The following is a 19387-nucleotide window of genomic DNA, read 5'->3' as shown; positions in this document are numbered from 1 at the left end:
AATGATCGCATCGTGTCGATCCAGCGATCCCGTCGCTAAACTTACAATTTGACCGCCAAAAGGCCCCCTTGCATTCACGACCCACAAGTCATTTCCAGAGTCTAGACCCGACCCAGGTGAGCCATGAGTCTCCTCCTTCTCCTCCCTTCAATCATGCAAAACCCCGTTCGGGTTCAAGAACCTTGGAAAACGGGCCCTGTCAGGTCGACAGAGTCAAGACCACACCGTCAACTACTTATCTAACCCTGTGCCTTGCGGCTCGCTGACATGCCCTCCCACCCACAGCCCACTACTTGCTGCGAACGCACTTGACGCAAGTTGGCGACGACATCGATTACACTACTCTCGGCCGACATGGCCAAACCCACGCGCTATACCGGCTCGCATGAGCCTTTGCAAATCTACCAAGACGACTTTTTCGAGAACTCGACGACAATGATCAACCACGCACCCATGCCTGCCGCCTCCAAACCACCGAGGAGGCCACTCGGCGCAACAAGCAACAACAATGTCGTGCTCAACCCTCCGATGCTCGCATCTGATAGACACTCGCCTTTGAAAGCATCGTCGGGCAACGCTAAATCACACCCTGCGCCGTTGAAGTCGCAAGGCAACAAGTTGAACATGGTGCCAATGGCGCCACCATCAGCAAATTCCCAAAACACCGATTCGCTACACAAGAAGCCATACTTATCCAAGTTCAAGACCGTCGCACAGAAGCCTCCTTCCGTGGATCTGGCCGCCGGTTTCGGGAAGGAGAACATCCACCCGCAGTTATATCCTGCGCCACCTACAATCAACTTTGATCAGTTCTACATGCACAAGGGACCCGGGAAGCGCACACTGATGGAGGCAGCGCCAATCAAGGAATCACGGCCCCTGAAGAAGGCCAAGGCCGACGAGTCTGGTCTGCCACCTCACGACTCCTTCCCTCCGATCGTCGACGATGGGACCAAACCAGGCCACAGCTACGCGACGTTGATTGGAATGGCCATCCTCCGATCACCACTACGGCGTCTAACCCTCGCACAAATTTACAAGTGGATCTCTGACACGTACTCGTTTTACAAGGCGGAGGAATCGGGATGGCAGAACAGTATTCGGCACAACCTCAGCCTCCACAAAGCCTTTATCAAGGTGGAGCGACCAAAGGACGACCCGGGCAAGGGCAATTATTGGACGATCCAGGAGGGCATGGAGCAACAATTCATGAAGGACAAGCCGGCAAGGAAGACCGCGACCACCGCCGAAAACGTGCCTGTCATGTCAACCCGCATGGAACCCTCGAGACCGGCCAACATGCCTATCCAGGAGCCGACCCTCCCGCCTCCTGCACCGATCAGGCATGCGACACTTCCGCCTTTGCCTACTTCTCAAGCTACCGTTGCTGTCGAGTTCTCATCCGATGCCACCATTCCCGTCTCGGACTCGGCCGCACCGGAAGATGGACAGGATAAGCTTGACCACGAATGCTCCCCTCTGCCGCCTACGATGCACTCTTCACCGCCAATTCCGCGACACATGGAGCCCCGCAGCCGCACGCCTCCTCCGCCTGGCCGCGGACCTATGTCGTCGATCACCAGATCTCACAAGAGGAAATTCGCATCCATGGACGACAGTGGTTACATTTCGTCTCTCGAATCGTCTGCTCTGCGGCCGCAGAAGACTGGCATCCTTACTTCGGAAGCCGATCGTCCGCGCAAGCGCAGTCGCGCAGGCAGGGCCGAGGATGAGATTGCTCGCTTGCGCGCGTCGTCTTACGATAGCCCTAGCAAGGGTCGGTCGTACAACGCGTTTGCCCCACCGTCCTCATCGCCGCTCCGCCAACAAGGGCAGATGCTGCCACCGCTCACGCCAGCCATGAAACTGAAGCCGCCTACCAAGGCCCCGCCGTCTGCCTCGCCCAACACCAACCTGCGCCAGCACCGCGAGAACGTGCGCCAGATGTTGCAGTCTCCGATTCGCAAGATGGCCGGCACCGGCGACGGCAACGCCCCGTGGAGCCCCGCTTTCAACTTGGACGAGAGTGTCTACAACTACAACCTGATGACTGCTGGTGACTTTGACATCTTCCAAGACATGGACAACGACTTCTTCGACGGAGCACCTCAAGAATCTCCCTCCAAAAAATCTGGCGGAAAGCGCCCGCGGCTGGAGCGCACTCACTCTGCCAATGCCTTGGCCGATACCCATGACTCGAGCAACGGCAACAAGTCGGTTCTCTCAACGCCCTTCTTGAAGGCACCCGCACAACCTTCCGCCATGTGGGAGACTCCCAGCAAGGTTTTTGACGGCCTTTCTTCCCCCATCAAGGCTAACAATGACGCCGCTGTGCAATGGAGATTCCCCTCGCCGACCAAGATTTCCAGCTCGTTCTACGAGGTGGCGGCCGAGGGCGACTGGCCATCATTCTCTTTCGACACGACGGACTTTTTGTCGGAGGAGACCACCGAATACTCGGGTCTCGACATCTTGCAGGGCTTTGAGAAGATTGGCTCTGGCTCCCAGCCCAAGGCTTCCGGTTCCAAGCCCAGCAAACCTGCGTTTGGACGAAGCTACACGACGCAATTCTAACCTCTTCCAATGAGACATGACGACCGTTACGATGTATGAACACACTTACTGGCATGACGTCCGATGCTCAGGCATTCTGGGCTGTTTCGACTCACACGATTATGGAGCGGGGGAACCATCAAAACTTGGGCTGATTTGGCTTTAAAGACTAATGTCTGATTCGGGCTTCGAGGCTTTCACAATTCTCTTGTCCATGATTGTTTGCTTTATGATAATGACGAAGCAGTGCACATATAATGTCTGGCTCTATTTTTTTTTTCCGCGGGAAAGGGAAGCGAAGGGACATCATTTTTGCGAGGATGGAAGGAAGGGGGAACATGAGATTTTTCGCGTTTGCTTTTCTTCGCTGGCTTCGTTAGCCTCGGATCAGGCTAGAGGTGGTCGGAACTTGCTTGCTTTTTTGTTGTTTGGCCTGAATGGCTTCTTGTTATTTTGCTGTGTAGGAAAATTCGGGTTGGATGTGTGGCGTATTAGCTTCACTCCTTGCTAAGCGCACTGGTAGTGGTCAATTATAAGTATTGAAACACGCACTTTACAAAGCCTTACAATGCATTACTGTGTATGATGACAAAGTCGGCATGGCTCTCGAGGAAGCCATGCAGAGTGTCTATCCAGTACACGTGACGAGATCAGACATTTGGATTAGCGAATCCGCCGCCATTTTGAGGTCAGCGACGAAGCTAGGCTCTCAGTTTCATGATTGAACTCAAGGACGGGTATCATATTGTCTTGCTCTCTAAATCCTTGTGTCCTACATATCTAAACCTCGTGAATCATGCCTTGTCCCAGAACGCCGGGGTTTGTGCCTCTACGATATCTGCCAGTTTACATCGTCGTCGTCGTCGTCGTTGTCTTGGCCGTTGCTGTTGTGGTCCAAAGATGCAGAAATTCAACACTCGAAAACAAAAAGGCATCTTTAAAACAAACCATATTACAATCACAGTCGCACGCGATTTGATCAGTATATTCCCATCCTCGTGGCCCAGCCCGACTCCTTTTGGTTGATGTTGATCTGATAGGGGAATGGGTTCGACCCCTGCGTCGTTATCGGAGGGATGTGATCCTTGTGGGCGTTGACAAAGGTGATGACCTTCATGACGGTCGTCATGAGCGTCGTCTCCATGGCCTTTCGAACTTTGGCTCGCTCTGTTTTGACGTCGGGAAATCACCGGTCAGCCTTCTCTTTTGGACCTTGCTAACATCGCATTTACACCTTCCAAGGGGGGCGGTGGGGGGACAAAACCAACCAGTCTCCGTCCTGGGCTCTGCGACCGTGACTTTGACGGTCCAGCACTCCCAGCAGACCTCCTCATCCCCGCGCATGAGCCAGGCTTTGCGGCGCTTCTTCTCGAAGAATTGGACGGTGAGCTGGCCGCGACCGCCGCCGCCTGAGCCCGTTGATCCTGAGGAGGAGCGCTCGGCGTCGAGCTGGCGGACGAGGGCGGTGGCGCGCTGCTCGATCATGGTCTCGAGCTCGACATCGTCGACGTAGGGGAGGGTCAGGTCCAGGACCTCCCTAGTGTAGGGGACCACGGCGGGGAAGAAACGGTGGAAGAAGATTGTGTGTAGAATTCCTGGGTTATGGTGAGAGTTTGTTAGCATGGCATTTGTTATTTTTATTTTTTCACATCTTGTTCAACTGTGAGGGGTACATTGTCCGCATGTTCGGGTTTTGCGTGTGGGAGAGAGAGAGAGAGAAGGAGCTGGGCGGTTTGGCTGAGGTAGGCAGTCGCATCGCGAGGCTGAGGTTCGGAAAGGTGTGTAGTTTCATTGAGCCGGATATGACGTCTGGCGGGGCGCGCACTGCGGGCTACGGGAATGGATGGGGAGGGGAACGAACGGTACCTTTGACGACGTCCCGAACAGAGGCCGGGTCCGCAAAGGCTTCGAGGATGAACTCCGGGGCGTTATTTTGCTGCATCGTGCCTTTTTGGCGACGGCTTTCCTGGAACCGTTTGTGATGTATTCGCTCGGTAGGATAGAAGCGGTTGGCGTGAAAAAGAGGAAACAAGAGAGAGAAAGGGATATAACCAGGCGCGGTGAAACCTCCCTCTACCTAAGGTACCTAATGGCCCAAGGAAGGTGTCAGATGTGCTGAGGGGCACTTCAGCCTGGCACAGATGCCACCACACCGATAAGGGGGCGGGCGGGCAGAAGAGAGCGGGGAGTGAATCGCCCAGGGAGGGGAGGGAGGGAAGGGAGGGGGACAGGAAATCGGTAGCAGGGGTAAGGTACTCTGCCCTCTTCAATATCAGCCAAGGTACTTCCCCGAGCTGGGTCCCGGGAGCAGAGTGTCTGTGGGCTGCGGCCCTGGGTAGCAAGCCATAGATAGTGAGGTAAGGTGGGCAGTCGTTGGTGGCGGGCAGCAAGGGCGGGCATTGATACCGCCGGGAAGCGCTCGATGCGGCGGCGGCTGCGGTACCGGCACTTCAGCCACAGATGTTGGGGGAAGACACGGGCATTTATGAGATGACGCGGGACGTGGTTGTGGCTGGGCCGAGGTAATCACGGTTCACGACTCGCAGAGCAGCAGCCAGAAGGCGTGAGCTCCTCTCTGAGCGTGCTTAATTGCTCCAAGTTATCATTACGTGCCGACCAGCCTTCCCAGAGCTTGCTCAGATAGCCAATTTTGAGGGTTTCAAGAGGCAAAAATCCAATTTCTTTCATATGGTTCCCAAAGCAAGACGAACGACTATTTTTATTCTGTGACTTCTTTTCAAAGCTTCAATCGACTTCTTTTATTAGCTTTTTGCTTATTTCGTTTTGCTTCCGTCTTCCTCGCCTTTCCCGTTTCCCCCTTTTAACCACATCTTCTACATCAAAAACCACCAAGGGATCCCTCGGACCCTTTCGACGCTCGCCGCGCAAACACCGACCATGTTGGAAGCCACTCGGCGATGGTTCCGCCGAAATAGGACGCCCCTCGCCGTCAGCGTGGGAGTCGTCGGCGCAGGCTACGTGGTGACGCAGTACTTGATGGGCAAGATCAACGATGCGCGCGAGCGTATGGGCAGCGACCGTATCGCAAAGGAAAAGTGAGCTCATCCCCTTCCTCCCCCTGCCCCCGCCTAGCTCTACCACCTCGACTAACACCTCCGTGTCAAAATCGTAGCCTTCGCCGCCGATTCGAGCAAAACCAAGAAGACTGCACCTTCACCGTGCTCGCACTCCTCCCCTCGGCGACGACAAACATACTCGAGGCCATGAACACAGAGAAGATCACCTACGAGATCCAGAAGATGAAGGGCCAGACCAAGAGCCTCAAGAGCGGCAGCGGCAGTCCTCCGAGCATCGCCGACACCACCATGACCGAGGACGACGGTCGCAGCATAGTCAGCAGCAGCGTGCAGAGCGAGAGTGGAGTTCACGCGAGCCAGATCACGGTGCCGGTCCCGACTTCGGCCGGCGCGGGAGGGGCCGCCGAGGGCACCCAACAGGATGGCGGGGCCGCGGCGCAGAAGAGTCGCAAGTCGAAAAGGCAGTTGTGGGATGATTTGACTATCAGTTGTGAGTGACGCATGCCGATGCGATAGCAACATAAAGGCGAAGGGGAGAAAATACTAACACTAAAGTCGCAGCCATCACGAGAGCATTCACGCTGCTATACACCGTGGCACTTCTGGCGATGTTGACAAGGGTCCAACTAAACCTCCTCGGCCGCCGCAGCTACCTCTCGAGCGTCATATCGCTGGCGACCGGCACCGCCCAAGCAACCATCAGTCTGGAGAACAACGACGACGACGGCCTCGACCAACCCTACGGCAACGACTTTGAGACGAACCGCCGTTACCTAACCTTTAGCTGGTGGCTCCTCAACGAGGGGTGGAAGGAGCTCGGCCAGCGCGTCGAGGCCGCCGTCCGCCAGGTCTTTGGCCACTTGAGCCCGCGCGACCTGCTCAGCTTTCAGCAGTTCTCGGAGCTGACGCTCGCGGTGCGCAAGGCCGTTGAGGGCGCCACACCCGAGGAGCGGAGGGCCGCAAAGTGGCTGCCGTATCTCCTCCCGCCACGGGACAAGGAGGACCACGTGCTCCGTGAGTCCGGTATCCTGGAGGAAAGCACCGTGATGCTGTCCGAGAGCGCCGCCTTCCAGTCATCGCCGTCGTCGTCGCCCGCCGTGAGAAGGCTGCTCGACGAGACGTCGGACCTCATCGAGTCGCCCTCCTTCACACATGTGCTCACACTCCTCCTCGACGCGGGCTTCTCCCTGCTCGTGGACAAGAAGGTCTCGTCGGCGGCTTTTGACAAGCCGGACCTCGAAGAATCGGAACCGCGCACGTTGCAGGTGGTGGTGCTGCTGCCCAAGATCCTCTCGGTCCTGACGAGACAGGCCCACGTCATTGGCAACGGTATGCCGAATGAGTACCTGCAGGAGATGGAGCAGGTTGCCGATCTCGAGGGCTTCGCCGCCGTGGTGTACTCGAGTAACTGGGAGAACGAGATCCACGACGACGAGGGCATCATGGCGAGCGCCGTTGATGTGAGGGCCAGCGAGGTGCCCCGCGCCAGCCAGAGCACTGCTACCACGTTGCCCAGTCAGTCGCAGAGCACGACGCAGGGTACCGGGGAGGAGAGCCTCGTAATGGTGAACCCGCAGTCCAGCTTTGAAAGTGCGTGGGGGAGAGCGGTGGACAGCCAGTAGCCACCCACCCCAGCCAAGATAGATATATATGGTCCAGACCTCGGGGATGTGTTTCGAGGTGTGAGCTGAGCTATGACATTTTAATGATATTCACGGGTACGAAGGGACGGGTGGCACGAAGCCGGGGGGTACTGGAAATATAGGTATCATTGTATAATCTATGGTCAAGAGATAGATGGTCAATCTCGAATCTGTACCAATAGCACGGGGGCTAGCCTAGAACAGAAGATGGGCAGCTCCATCCGTTCCTTGCGGTCTATCCACGCTCGGCCGCGTTTCTCCTGACTCTCTCATTGCGGGGGGTTGGTAGCCCTAGGACGCCTTTGGTCTATGCTGCTCATGTCTCTTCACGACGTGCGTCTGGGTAGCCCATCCTATGCCTCGACGTTGTAACACGTGATGCTCTCCTGGCACTTTTGTTGCTGAGGATCGATTCTTCCAGGTTAGGGGATTCCTAGTGCGAGGAACGTTGCATTTTGTGTTTGGTTTCGTTTTCTTCTTTTTTCCCGCTGCTGGACGGCAAAACGTCTTTCACATCAGGCCCCTGACGAACTGATCCAGACCCAGTTCGAAAAGCTCGTTCTTGACACCTTCGCCGCCCTTGTGTTCGGCCGGTGATAGGGGATTCTTGACAACTGCAGAAAAACGCGGCCGTCAGCACAAATCATGGTCCATTCAAGCCAAGATTCCAGGGGTAAGGACAACGAAAACATACCATATTCAACCCAAAGGTTTATATAGATCTGATGCAACACGTTGCGCATGCTCAGCGTGGCCGTGTCGGTGAGCATGACGAAGCGCAGGTTGGAAGGCGTCTCGTAATAGTGCAGCTTGTAGGCCGAGGTGCGGTAGCTGATGAAGGCGTCGTCGTCGCCGCCGAGCTTGCGGACCATGTTGCGGAGGGAGAAGACGGTGCCAAAGATGAGCTTGGCGTCATCCTTTGCCGAATTGACCTGGCTCCGGCGAAGCTGCTGTGACGAGGGCGGCGCGGCGCCCGTCCCCGCGGACGAGGGCGGTAGTTGTTGGGAGGGTGGGCGCTCGGCGGGGAGCCAGGTTTTTGTGTAGATGCATTCCGTGTGACGGTCAAAGATGTAGAAGGAGTAGACGACCATTGTGGGCGAGGGGCCGCGGCGACGGGGGACCGTGTCGCGCCGGGTTGGATGTAGTTGTCGGTCCGAGGCGGAGAGAGACAGAGAGGGATTGGTTCGTGATGGAAATTAGGGGCGCATGCTGTGGGATAGGGAGATCGCGGATGATTCTATCTCGCAAGAACGCAACGTGAGTTGGGCGCCGTCGAGGTCGTCGATGTATTTCGGTGGTCGCCGGGGTTATTGGGTATCATGGGTTGGATATGCAAGGTCGCAGGAAGCTTCACATTGCAGCTCGAATTGCGACGGGTACGACTAAGTAGCCGGTCGTTCAGTGGCCCCAGCCCCGAAATGCGGCTACCGTTGCTTGTCTCGGCCGGGGAGTGGTAGAAATTGCAACCGTGACCCTGGGAAGACCAGAGCTGGAGCTGGTCCGATTGCGTAGGGTACCTAGGGTACCTACCTTATGGGGCAGGGGATGTCGGGGGGGCCAACGAATTGGTGGGGCCCTCGTGCTGCTGCTGGTCTGCCATTCTGCCTTGTGGTGGAGCTTTAGGAAGTGCGACTACGTACCCCCCCGGACAGAATATAATTCTTTGGCGCAAGAAGGAGGGGTTCGAGCTGGCCCTACGAGGGGAGTACCAGTCAGCCCAGGTGATGGGAACCTGCGATGCGCCCAATGACAACGGGCAGAGACGCTGAGCATGGATGAGGAACCGTGGAATGGATAAAACGGCCTGGGCATCGTAGGGCGTTGGCAACTGGAGACTGATCCATTGTGAGATCCCTTGAAAAAAAACAGACGTGGGGGCTGAAGGGGCACACTCCGAGCAGAAGAGCTGATTGAGAACCAAACGCCATATTCTTCCCTCTCCTTTCCTTCCCACCCCCCCGGTTTCCCTTCGGTCGGGTTTAAAAGCTCAGCTGTCGTCTCGTTTTCGCGAATCCTGGTGCCCTGCTTATTTACTTTCTTTTGACGTCGCTTTCGGTTTTCTTGCCCGCGATTCGAGGTCAAAGCTCCGTCGGTCGCCCACGCCTGTCCGTCATATCTTGCCTTGCTTTGCCTTGCCTTTTGGTCCTCTTGTAGCTCGGTCGCTGTTGTTAGCAAAGCTCTGAATGAGCAAAGCGTAGCTACAGTAGCTGTCTCGCCCTCATCCCGCCTCTTCAATCTTGCTTCTCCAACATCACGTCAAGCTTACAACCCATCCTCAATTTACAATACCCAGCCTTACGCAGGCGAAACATGACAGAATCCGCCGAACCTCAGAGCCCGCCGACGACGGCCACCGCCCCAACGACCCTGGCTGCCTCGGGCATGTCCTCGCCCACCATCGCCGTAGGTTTCCACGATGAAAGGCCCGCCGAGTCTCGTCCGCCGCTCGCTGCCCCCATGTACGTCACTCACTATTCCTCTGCGCTGCGCTGCAACGTGCACCGCCTCCCCCGCGCGCTCCACCACTGCGCGGCGAGCGCTCTAACCTTCGTCGCCAACGTGGTACAGATCCGATTCGGCGGCCCAGCCATCGAAGTTCCAGAGCCCCATGCGACATCACCGCCGAACGCCCTCTGCTCACCGTGAAGTCAAGGTGCGTGTTCGCCAAGCTCGTTGAGCCAGCTCTCGATCATTCCCGCTGCGCTGCTGAGCGTGGTGGGGGCGGGGTAGCTGCAATGACGATGAACATGGCATCCAGAGAAGCTCACCAGGACTAGGAAACGCTCAACGCCGTAACGGAATACGGAACCGAAGCTCAGGATGGCTCCAGTCACCACCGCATCAACCAGTACATCATTAAAGAGGAAATTGGACGAGGCTCCTATGGTGCCGTTCATCTCGCGACCGACCAGTTTGGCACCGAATACGTAAGAGCTCCCAGCTTCCAAGTGATACCCATACTCACGTCCATCCGTAGGCTGTCAAGGAGTTCTCCAAAGTCCGGCTCCGTAAACGCGCGCAGTCCAGCATCTTGCGGCAAGGCGCCCGCCGACCCCAGCGCTTTGCACCCCGTGTTAGTCTCAACGCGCCGCTGTCACCTCATTTTGGCGAGGAGGGCCACGCCGGTTGGAACGTCAACGATGCTCTATTCTTTATTAGAGAGGAGATTGCCATCATGAAGAAACTGAACCACCCCAACCTAGTCCAGCTGATAGAAGTACTGGACGACCCGGAAGAAGATTCGTTGTACATGGTCCTCGAAATGTGTAAGAAGGGAGTCGTAATGAAGGTCGGCCTCAACGAAAAGGCGAAGCCGTACGGTGAAGATTCATGTCGCTATTGGTTCCGAGACTTGATTCTTGGCATCGAATACTGTAAGTTGGCTACCGCATATTCCCTTCCTGGCCCGGCTGACATCCTCTAGTACACGAGCAAGGCGTCATTCACCGTGACATCAAGCCGGATAATCTTCTCCTGACCAACGATGATGTGCTCAAGATCGTAGACTTTGGCGTCTCTGAGATGTTCGAGAAGCCTGGAGACCCCATGAAGACGGCTAAATCAGCAGGATCTCCGGCGTTCCTTGCACCCGAGCTTTGCGTGGTCAGACATGGTGATGTTGATGGCAAGGCCACGGATATCTGGTCCATGGGCATATCGCTGTACTGTTTGCGATACGGCAAAATTCCATTCGAGCAAGAGGGTGTGCTTGAGATGTACGAGGCCATCAAAACAGATTCCCCTGATCTGCCCGAGGATGAGAACCCCGACTTTGTAGATCTCATTGGTAGGATTCTGGAAAAGGACCCCCAGAAACGTATCGAGATGCACGAGTTGCGGGTAAGCACGAGTTTTATTTTGTAGCGCTCGCTGGTTGCTGACCATGAAACCAGGGGCATCCGTGGGTCACGAAACAGGGGACCGATCCTTTGCTGTCAAAGGAAGAAAACTGCTCGAATACCGTGGAGCCCCCAAACGAGCTTGAGCTCAACCGCGCCTTTACGCGGAAGATGAACCATCTCCTCTGCGTGGTGAGTAGCGCATCCCAAGGTTATCTCCGCGGTACGGAGGACTAACACCCCCGACAGATGAAAGCCATCCACAAATTCAAGAACATTCTTACAAGGCAGAGAAACGCAAAGTCTCGAGAAGGCTCTCAGTCGGACTCCCCACGCAATGGCGCATTGCACGAAGACATCGAGGCCCTCCTCTCCAAACGACGCGAGTTCCTAAAAAAGAGCAGCCTAGCCGACGTCAAGGCCGCTCCTGAGAGGTTAGACTCGGAACCCCGCGTCCTAGGCATCGGCATCGGCATCGGCATCGGGTCCCAGGACGAATTCGACAAGGACGAGCCCTCGGCCGGCGCTGTGGCCGAGTCACCGACCAATGTCGACTTCAACATCTACGACAAGGCGTACGAGGCCGAGGTGGAGCGCATAATGAAGAATCAGACGCGGCAGAAGACAGTGTACCTGACGCGCTTCGTAAAGGACCGCGAGCATTACAAGGAGGTCGCCAACGTCGTGGAGGGCACTTCGGCGGGCGTCACGCCGACAGGGACGCCAAAGGCCGATATGAACTTGGCCGCTTCAAAGGGCCGGTTCGCTGACTTGGTTCACAGCATGACTGGTGCCTCGAAACCCAAGGCTTCCGACGAGAAGGAGGAGAGATGAGAGCGTGGGGGCGGGACGGGGTGTGTTGGGCCGAGGAGACATTGGGCCTGGCGTTTTACGGACGGGCACGGAAACAGGCTTTTTCGCCTGGTAATCTTTTTCCTTTTGAATATGATACCTGTTCGCGGCCACCGGGAGAGAAAAGATTCATCGCTGGTTCAACTTTTGGTTCATTTCGATTCAAAGAGAGTATTGCCTCGAGAGGCGCTGATCGTGACGTGATTTTGCATACATGTCAAACCATCCGGCACATAGCTACGGGTTCCAGGTTGCTTATGCCGTGTCACCGACCGCTTTTTCTTCAAGAGATGGTCAACGCCGAAAAAAAAATCCTAGAGATTTTTCCCCTGGATAGCTGCCTCTTACGCGGCCTACCATGTACGCTTTACACATAATATGTAGCCGGTCGCAACGACCTATTTTCCTGTTACGGAATCTCAACCGTTATTTGAATCGGGCTAAACTGCCTGTTCAAGTAATAACACGCAGTCAGATGTTTGTAATCCCAACTAGTAACTAGCAACTAGGCAGCGAATAGACGCAGTGACGAAGCTTGGACGGCCTCTCGAGATGGATATGCGCTTGCTGCTCTTTGGAATAGTCATTTCGCCAGAGGGCTTCTGAGATAACACGTCTCCATTCCCGGCGCCCTTCTAGTTAACATGAAAGATTCACGAATGGCTAGTCACTCTGGATGAGAGTGCGTAATGAAATGCGATCTTTGAGACGCAGCATTCAGGGACCGGGCCTTTTATTTCACCTCTGACTCAACAAGTTATACGCTTTCTTATAGCTTTATCGCTTTTGCCCGCTTTTGACATGATGACTGGACACAACAGCCTGGAGCTGAGCGGGAATACTCCTTGTTGTAGACATTGTCGTATGTAAAGAGAAAGAAAACGAAGCCCACTTGCGTGGAGAACATACGGCATCGAAACACACACCGATAGCAATAGGGGACGACTTAAGTTTTCAAACTTCACGATGCGTGGACAAATCAGGATCATGTACAAAAAAGTTTATTCATTGTAATTTTTTTCTTTTTGACGTCGGGCATGGGTCATTGTTCCTGTCTCTAAAAACTCATGAAATAACAATGTATCCGTAGTAGAACAAGAATGACTATGATCGTGATCGTTGCTTGAGTCTTGCAGTCTACTTATTTCGCATCGATGGATCTCTTTTCCATGATCAGCTCAATGGATGAATTACCCTGACAGAGACCATCAAAGACTTCAGTATTGGATTCAGACTCAGCAATGTAATTGTGGTCGTGCCAAGCGAGATCTCCATCGGCGTTAGATGAAAAGTTGCAGCCCCTTGTCTCCCATGAATCGCTTCCTCCTAAGCTTACGTCCGTCTACATTTCACCCTCTACAAGGCCCAGGGGAAGATCCCATATCATATCATCGAGTCGCAAAGATCCCTCACCACTCCCATAGTGAGGTGATCTCGTTCTCTTCCCCTCCTCCCCTCCTTGATTTCTAAACCCCTCCAAGTTCAATATCAACCGCCAGAGTGAAATGCCCAGAGACGTGGCGCGACATGCAAGGATTGCATGATTATCTTTGCCGACGGCGTTTCTCCATGACAATTTTGCCGAAGTATGAACAATAACTAACCGTTTCCCAATGTTTCGATTGAGACACTATGTTATTCGATGACTTTTTGTAATGAATTGGTCTGTATGACGCTTCGTTACTTGAGGGAGACTGCCACTGACCCAACGCCCATTGCCTCCATTCCACAAGCACTTCAGCGAATATTATCCAGCCCGTCCACTTTTCACTTCAAATTTTCCGCTCTTCAACCTCTAGAAGAAATGGTTGGCCAGACCATCCCCGTCTATCGTAGAAGTTATCCCGCTCTCTTGGAATGAACAAATCAGGTTTAACATCCGTTTCATTCGCCACGAGGCTGGTCTGGCAGTCTTGCTCAAGATTCCGTCCCAATACAGCTGCATATAAACCTAGGTAGCTAGGGCCAGTAAGGAGCCGATCCTGTCATTGAAGGGACTGTCTCGGCCCAAGTTATCACTTCCGGGATTCGTAAAGCTCCAACCACAACCTTCAGTCTTTGAGCAGCCGGAAGCGCAATTCTGTCCGCTGTATGAGGTGAAGAGACATTAGCGTTCGTTCGAGCAGAGTAAGAGAGTTTGAGGGTGCACTCACAGGTAAGCGACGACGAGGGTGCCTGGATCGGGCCCGATGCTCGAGATCGAGTTCAGCCAAGGGGATGTAAGTACGATACAGACGCCCAAAGGCTGAACCTTGTATCCGCAAGTACCGCCCCAGTTGAAGTCAGTGCAGATGTAAATCTAGTGAGACGTTGGGTTAGTCTGCGCAGTGTAGTAGACGTCTAGAAAGACTAAGGAGGTGAAGCATGCTCAGACATACCCCGCCTACCGTCCTCTTGGATAATGGCACATGTTCGTCCGTTGTATTTGCCCAAGGGATGTCATCGAAGTTGATATATTCCAACTGTGTCGGCAAGGCAGGAACTGAAGCCACCTCTACAGCTGGTACGGGGTTCGCTGTGACCTGGGACGCGATAAACGCAAGGCCAGATGCGACGGAGAACCTCATGTTTGAAAGAATTTTGCTTGAAGACTTGGAAATGGTTTTCATTGAGTTTATGGAACTCTCGGCCATCTTCTTTGGACATAAGTCTTTATATATATACGGCCTAAATGCTACAGTGCGCAATCATTTCCGCCCTCGTTCATCTGCCAGCTGAGCTGTCTTCTATTCCGAAGAAGCGGGTGAAGGGATACGATTTCATCACGGAAAGGAGCTGAGTAATGACCATGATCAGAGAGCTTTCTGGTGGCCCTGACAGAACCGCTTTCCCGCTCCTCATGGTCAAGGCGGTCGGATGTAGTACAGCTTCCGTGGAGCGCATGTGGGAAGAACCAGCTGAGTACTGACAGGTACGGGGTCCATTTCGGAGAATGGATCATTCGTAGGTTCTGTGCATGTACCATGGAGAGATTGTGCAAGCTGAACATTCCTTTGGGTACAAAACGCCCTGGTAGCTTCCGAAAGGTCTGATCGATATCATGATCTCGTGCAGCATTGCACGGATTCTCAGCAATACGAGATTAGTTGGTTGCCTAGATTTTACGCTTGTTCGAGTGGAACTCCACCGCTCCCGCCTAGGATACCCGTGGTTCATGGCATGACTGTGCCTTGCATCGACCCGTCCCGCCTGGAAGCTTTAAATCATCCCAAAATCAGCCTGACCAAGTGAGAGGGCGACAGAACTATGTTGCTTACTCACATCCCTGTTACATCCCTGAGATATCGACCAATTCGGAAAACGAACTCTCTTAGGACCCCTACAACTTTGGCCTATGGGTACTTTGCCGATGATCGTTTGAAAAGTGTGGGTGTGACATCTTTCTGGTGTGTTTCTTCAAGAAGGGGAGGACGCTGCCAAGCCTGGCCAAGGCAGACGCCATTTTTCTTTGGGGGCACCAGCCTTTTGGACACCAGCCTTCAAAACTTCTCCTGTGGGTTGTTCAACGATGTGGGCTTTGGAATCAAATTTGTAAATTATAGCAAACAAAAAACTTTTGGCATCTGCTCAGCATCTGATCATTTGACATTCAACGGGGTGAGTAGCCCCAGCCATAATTTGAACAGCGATCAGCTATTACCCGTCCCCAGTCGATCAGACTGGAAACACAATCCAGCCATACTACTACCCCGACAGCTCAGCCTCCCGCTTGTCAATGGCCTTGTCTGACAGGGAAAACCCTGGCTACGCTGTAGAACAGCTAATGCATATAACCATTCAACAGAAGACACCAGCCGGGCAGCAGTCCGTACCACTGCGGTTACAGCCGTTGCAGCACCTCCCGCAGTCAACGCCTGGCAGCCTCTGGTAGTTGACTTCACCGATACACTGGTCCCCAGGGATCTGGCGAACTCTGAAGCTGCCGATTCGATCGTTCCATCCTTGGTTCTGAAGATTATCCTTTTCGCGGCTGTTAGCACCCGCGGAATTCCTTGCTTGGGGTACTTGGTGCAGAGGATAATGCCATCACGTACGCTTCCAGGATTAAAGATAGTGTAGGAGTTACCCGCGCAGCTGTTATCCCTATAGGAAACAAAAGTGAAGAGTGTCAGCGTCCTCTCACCACAAAGGGAACATAGGTAGGATAGCTTACTCGGACACAACGATGGCGTTTCCCGCATCCGGGCCGATGGAGGAGATTGTGTGGTACCTATTCCCATGAGACAAGAAATTCGCAGATGGCCTTGAAATATGGTAGTAACTTACCAAGGACTGGTGAGGACGATGCAAAGGTCGTAAGGCTGTTTAGCATAGCCCGTGGTACCTCCCCAGCCAATGTCGGTGGTGATGAAGACCTGCGGCAAAGCTATTGTTAATATTTCTCCGTTATAGTATATGAGCCGGAGCAACATACTCCACCGGGCTGTCTCTCACTAAGCTCAGGGTTGACGGCCAGGTCTTCCCAGAGAACAGAACGCGACTCAGGGCTTGCATCCAAGCCGGTGATAACGGCGGCAGAGACGAGCCGTAACAGACTAGCCAAGGCCAAGAGAGACGAAGGTGAGCGCATGGTGAATACAGTGCTGAAGGAATCCGATAGAGCCTTGCTTGGGGGTAATCTGCCACCGAATGTTGGGGTTTGTTCTGTAGATAAGTTGGGAGCTATTTGATTGCATGTAAAGTGGAACACTTCGTGTGAGCATGGAAGTAGATACGCCTGTTGCTGGTACCTGAGCAGTTTCATTTGTCACAATTGACACCTTCTTGATCTGGTTCAGCTGACTTAGACTATGTGTGATTCTTAGCCCGACCCTTTGGAGCCATTATGGTCAGGGTGGAAACAAATGGGACGCTGATTACTGTGCAACCAACGTTAGCCAGGCAGAAATGACTAGGACTTGGTCGTCTGGGCCACCCCGGGAATCATCCTGGATAGATAGGGTATTGGCAGGTGCCTTCCTTCAAGCTCCGTTATGCAAGTCAGTTAATCTGAAAACTCGTTAGTACTGTCAAGTCGAGCTGTAAATGTCTCGGTCCGATTCAAGATGCTTACGAGTGAGTAAGACCCTCGTCACTGGGTCAGAATTCAGTCTTGCAAGTGCGTCCAGACCCAGCCATACTTATCCCTGGAAGAAGACTACCAGTTTTGATTGTAAGAGAAAGGCTGAGTTAGAGTCTTGGGCGAAGGGCACCATCCTCTCCGACTTCACTCCAACAGCTCGCCGACGTCAGTGGCGAGGAAAACGCTCATTTCTCGCTTCATCTCAAAGCACCCAAAACTCAAGCTTTCGGAAAGTAATGACTAGCCAGCCATCTTGGCTGTTCCTGCCGTTCTTGCGGCTTCATGCTACGGTGGCGGCTCCGACTGCTTCATCCTTTCCGAGTTCCAGCAGGCGGCGAATCAATTTTGTAACGTGGGGCCTACGGCTCGCCTTCAGTTCGGTGACACGGACTATCCCAACCACTACAAGCGTATTGTCGAGGCTATCGGCAAGGAAGCGGCCAATAATTCACTGCCAGTCCCGTCTTATCTTTCTGTTTCCACGATTCGGGTAGCTCTGGCATGAGGTGAAAGAAAGTCAGCCGCGGTCAGCGTGACTACTATTTGGGGAATGTCCAAGAGCTTTATACGATTTGAGGGATTTACGCTTGAGGGGCTGAAGTTAGATTGCCATGAAGCTAAAGTAGATAAATACCGGGCCTTTAATTCAAGATCCAAGATAAATGGATTAGGCAGACTTGAACCAGAGTGCTCTATTTTCGTTTCTTTTCCCGCGTTAGCTCTGCAAGGTGTACCATGTAGATATGGTTTGTTTGATGTGTGTAAGTTTAATGTGAACCAACTTGTAGTAATCAACAAGCGCGCTTTGAGCTGGAAAACAAGATCTAGCATTCAGTCACTGCAAAAGACTTTGGACATGTGCAAGCAGCACATGTCAGCGATGGCTATATCGATATATCTATCATCCTGGGAGCTCACCAAGTCTCTAAACCTGCTAGTTCAAGAAAGAATTTTATTGACGGGTGGGTACCACCACCCAAAAATCACTGGATGTTCTCATCAACCTAAGAATCCGCAATTCCAGCCATGAAGTAGCCCTTAGTTAAGATGCGTCTCAGTCCCATCGCAAGCTACGCGTTCACAGCTACACCAGTAGTCCAGTCAAACTGATCCATGTTCCCGTTCGGCACGCAAGCTACGCAACTCACATCAGCGTCATGGCCTGTGGTAAGCGGATGGATTTTCAGTTCTTACCAAGCGAGAACAGGGCATAGGTGTCGGCGTTGAATGTGGGCTTGACACGCTTCAGGCGTGGATCCGGGTAAACTCCATTGGCGACGTTCACACATCCTTGGTAGCCGTAACCACCGTCTACCACGGTTTGAGTCAGTTCAGTGCTCCAACTTGAGAGAACTACCACGTCAACGCACCGAGTATGTCCCTAGAGGTGATGTGGAACAGCTCATGTAGCAATACCATCCCTTGGGTTCTCTGCTCATCAATCCGCCTGCCGACAGCGGCGGGCTTGAGGTTACTGAGGTTGGGGAAGTCGAAAAAGGAGGGGCAGAGCAATATGTGCGTCCCGGTGCTGAAGGCATCGCTGGAACCACCGAATCCCCATGTGACGGCAGAACCAGTTGCATGAGACTCGATGGTGAAGACGGTGGCTCTATGGTGGGTTTTATCAGTGTTAGTGGAATAACGTGCGCAGGAATGGTGTGGTAAGGGCAATTCCTACATATTCTCATCTCCGCATCCCACAAACGTATTAGACAGCCCGGCTTTGGACCTCAAGCTGAAGAGCGCCTGGGCCCAGTCCTCAGTGCAGTGTACCGTGATCACGCCTGGAAGACTTCGGCCGGCGACGATGTCGTCGTATTTGTCTGGTCAGGTTCACCGACCTTGTTAGCCAATATATTTCATCCATGATTGCTAGACTGAACCGTGTCTCACCCGCAATATCGAATGGCGCGGGACGACCGTTTTCGACTGTGGTGTCGGTGAATAACTTATCGTAGAGGTTGGTGAAGCGAGGTGCGCGGCTTCCTCTATTAACAATGTCACGAGCGGCCGTGGCATGGTCGACAGCATCTGCGAATGCCTGCTGGATAAAGCTATCAATTCTTGGAGTACAGTCGTCGAAAGAAGGCGCGGGAGTATTCGGTTGTCCCGGATTAAGAGGGATTTTGAAGGCCCTATTTATCGCGATGCTGAAGCCGTCGCATATAGACAAGAAGCTGAGTAGGAAGAGAAGGATCACAAGCTGCCTCTCCATACTGTCGACCTATTTCTCTGACAGAATACAGGCGTCCTGAACGCGAACTTGCAAACGGATCATTGAGGTGAGTGAACACCATGGACATATATGTTCTCTATACTACGAAGCGGCCGTCCCATCTGATGCGAGCGGAGATGCAGGGGCCCGTCGTTCATCGGCTCCTCCCGATCAGTTGAAGTGGG

The 19387-nt window shown here is 53.6% G+C and overlaps 9 protein-coding genes across 9 annotated transcripts; 4 read left to right on the top strand and 5 right to left on the bottom strand.

Moving 5' to 3' along the window:
* Nucleotides 1-354: 354 nt before the first annotated feature.
* Nucleotides 355-2574, top strand: CORC01_08646 (fork head domain-containing protein; the record flags this gene model as incomplete). The annotated part of the gene is made up of 1 exon (XM_022620276.1): nucleotides 355-2574. The coding sequence occupies one exon, from the start codon at nucleotides 355-357 to the stop codon at nucleotides 2572-2574; it is 2220 nt and encodes a 739-aa protein (XP_022473270.1).
* A 151-nt stretch (nucleotides 2575-2725) lies between these two features.
* Nucleotides 2726-3064, top strand: CORC01_08645 (uncharacterized protein; the record flags this gene model as incomplete). The annotated part of the gene is made up of 1 exon (XM_022620275.1): nucleotides 2726-3064. One exon carries the CDS (start codon nucleotides 2726-2728, stop codon nucleotides 3062-3064), a length of 339 nt encoding a protein of 112 aa, XP_022473269.1.
* A 468-nt stretch (nucleotides 3065-3532) lies between these two features.
* CORC01_08644 (uncharacterized protein) lies at nucleotides 3533-4495 on the bottom strand (the record flags this gene model as incomplete). The annotated part of the gene is made up of 3 exons (XM_022620274.1): nucleotides 3533-3720; nucleotides 3822-4148; nucleotides 4420-4495. 3 exons carry the CDS (start codon nucleotides 4493-4495, stop codon nucleotides 3533-3535), a joined length of 591 nt encoding a protein of 196 aa, XP_022473268.1.
* A 956-nt stretch (nucleotides 4496-5451) lies between these two features.
* Nucleotides 5452-7213, top strand: CORC01_08643 (peroxin-3; the record flags this gene model as incomplete). The annotated part of the gene is made up of 3 exons (XM_022620273.1): nucleotides 5452-5609; nucleotides 5687-6081; nucleotides 6153-7213. 3 exons carry the CDS (start codon nucleotides 5452-5454, stop codon nucleotides 7211-7213), a joined length of 1614 nt encoding a protein of 537 aa, XP_022473267.1.
* A 531-nt stretch (nucleotides 7214-7744) lies between these two features.
* Nucleotides 7745-8325, bottom strand: CORC01_08642 (sybindin-like family protein; the record flags this gene model as incomplete). Its single annotated transcript, XM_022620272.1, has 2 exons — nucleotides 7745-7848; nucleotides 7929-8325. 2 exons carry the CDS (start codon nucleotides 8323-8325, stop codon nucleotides 7745-7747), a joined length of 501 nt encoding a protein of 166 aa, XP_022473266.1.
* A 1219-nt stretch (nucleotides 8326-9544) lies between these two features.
* CORC01_08641 (uncharacterized protein) lies at nucleotides 9545-11907 on the top strand (the record flags this gene model as incomplete). Its single annotated transcript, XM_022620271.1, has 6 exons — nucleotides 9545-9796; nucleotides 10012-10161; nucleotides 10212-10608; nucleotides 10659-11074; nucleotides 11128-11265; nucleotides 11323-11907. The coding sequence occupies 6 exons, from the start codon at nucleotides 9545-9547 to the stop codon at nucleotides 11905-11907; spliced, it is 1938 nt and encodes a 645-aa protein (XP_022473265.1).
* A 2069-nt stretch (nucleotides 11908-13976) lies between these two features.
* On the bottom strand, nucleotides 13977-14492 carry CORC01_08640 (uncharacterized protein; the record flags this gene model as incomplete). Its single annotated transcript, XM_022620270.1, has 3 exons — nucleotides 13977-14012; nucleotides 14090-14224; nucleotides 14304-14492. The coding sequence occupies 3 exons, from the start codon at nucleotides 14490-14492 to the stop codon at nucleotides 13977-13979; spliced, it is 360 nt and encodes a 119-aa protein (XP_022473264.1).
* Nucleotides 14493-15702: 1210 nt separating this feature from the next.
* Nucleotides 15703-16495, bottom strand: CORC01_08639 (uncharacterized protein; the record flags this gene model as incomplete). The annotated part of the gene is made up of 5 exons (XM_022620269.1): nucleotides 15703-15873; nucleotides 15960-16008; nucleotides 16079-16135; nucleotides 16192-16280; nucleotides 16340-16495. 5 exons carry the CDS (start codon nucleotides 16493-16495, stop codon nucleotides 15703-15705), a joined length of 522 nt encoding a protein of 173 aa, XP_022473263.1.
* A 1562-nt stretch (nucleotides 16496-18057) lies between these two features.
* CORC01_08638 (uncharacterized protein) lies at nucleotides 18058-19202 on the bottom strand (the record flags this gene model as incomplete). The annotated part of the gene is made up of 5 exons (XM_022620268.1): nucleotides 18058-18122; nucleotides 18182-18298; nucleotides 18358-18596; nucleotides 18666-18810; nucleotides 18881-19202. The coding sequence occupies 5 exons, from the start codon at nucleotides 19200-19202 to the stop codon at nucleotides 18058-18060; spliced, it is 888 nt and encodes a 295-aa protein (XP_022473262.1).
* Nucleotides 19203-19387: the final 185 nt, after the last annotated feature.

This window comes from Colletotrichum orchidophilum (assembly GCF_001831195.1).
Source record: "Colletotrichum orchidophilum strain IMI 309357 chromosome Unknown Scaffold_74.1, whole genome shotgun sequence".
NCBI lineage: Eukaryota > Fungi > Ascomycota > Sordariomycetes > Glomerellales > Glomerellaceae > Colletotrichum > Colletotrichum orchidophilum.
This window is presented reverse-complemented; position numbering and strand designations above follow the sequence as displayed.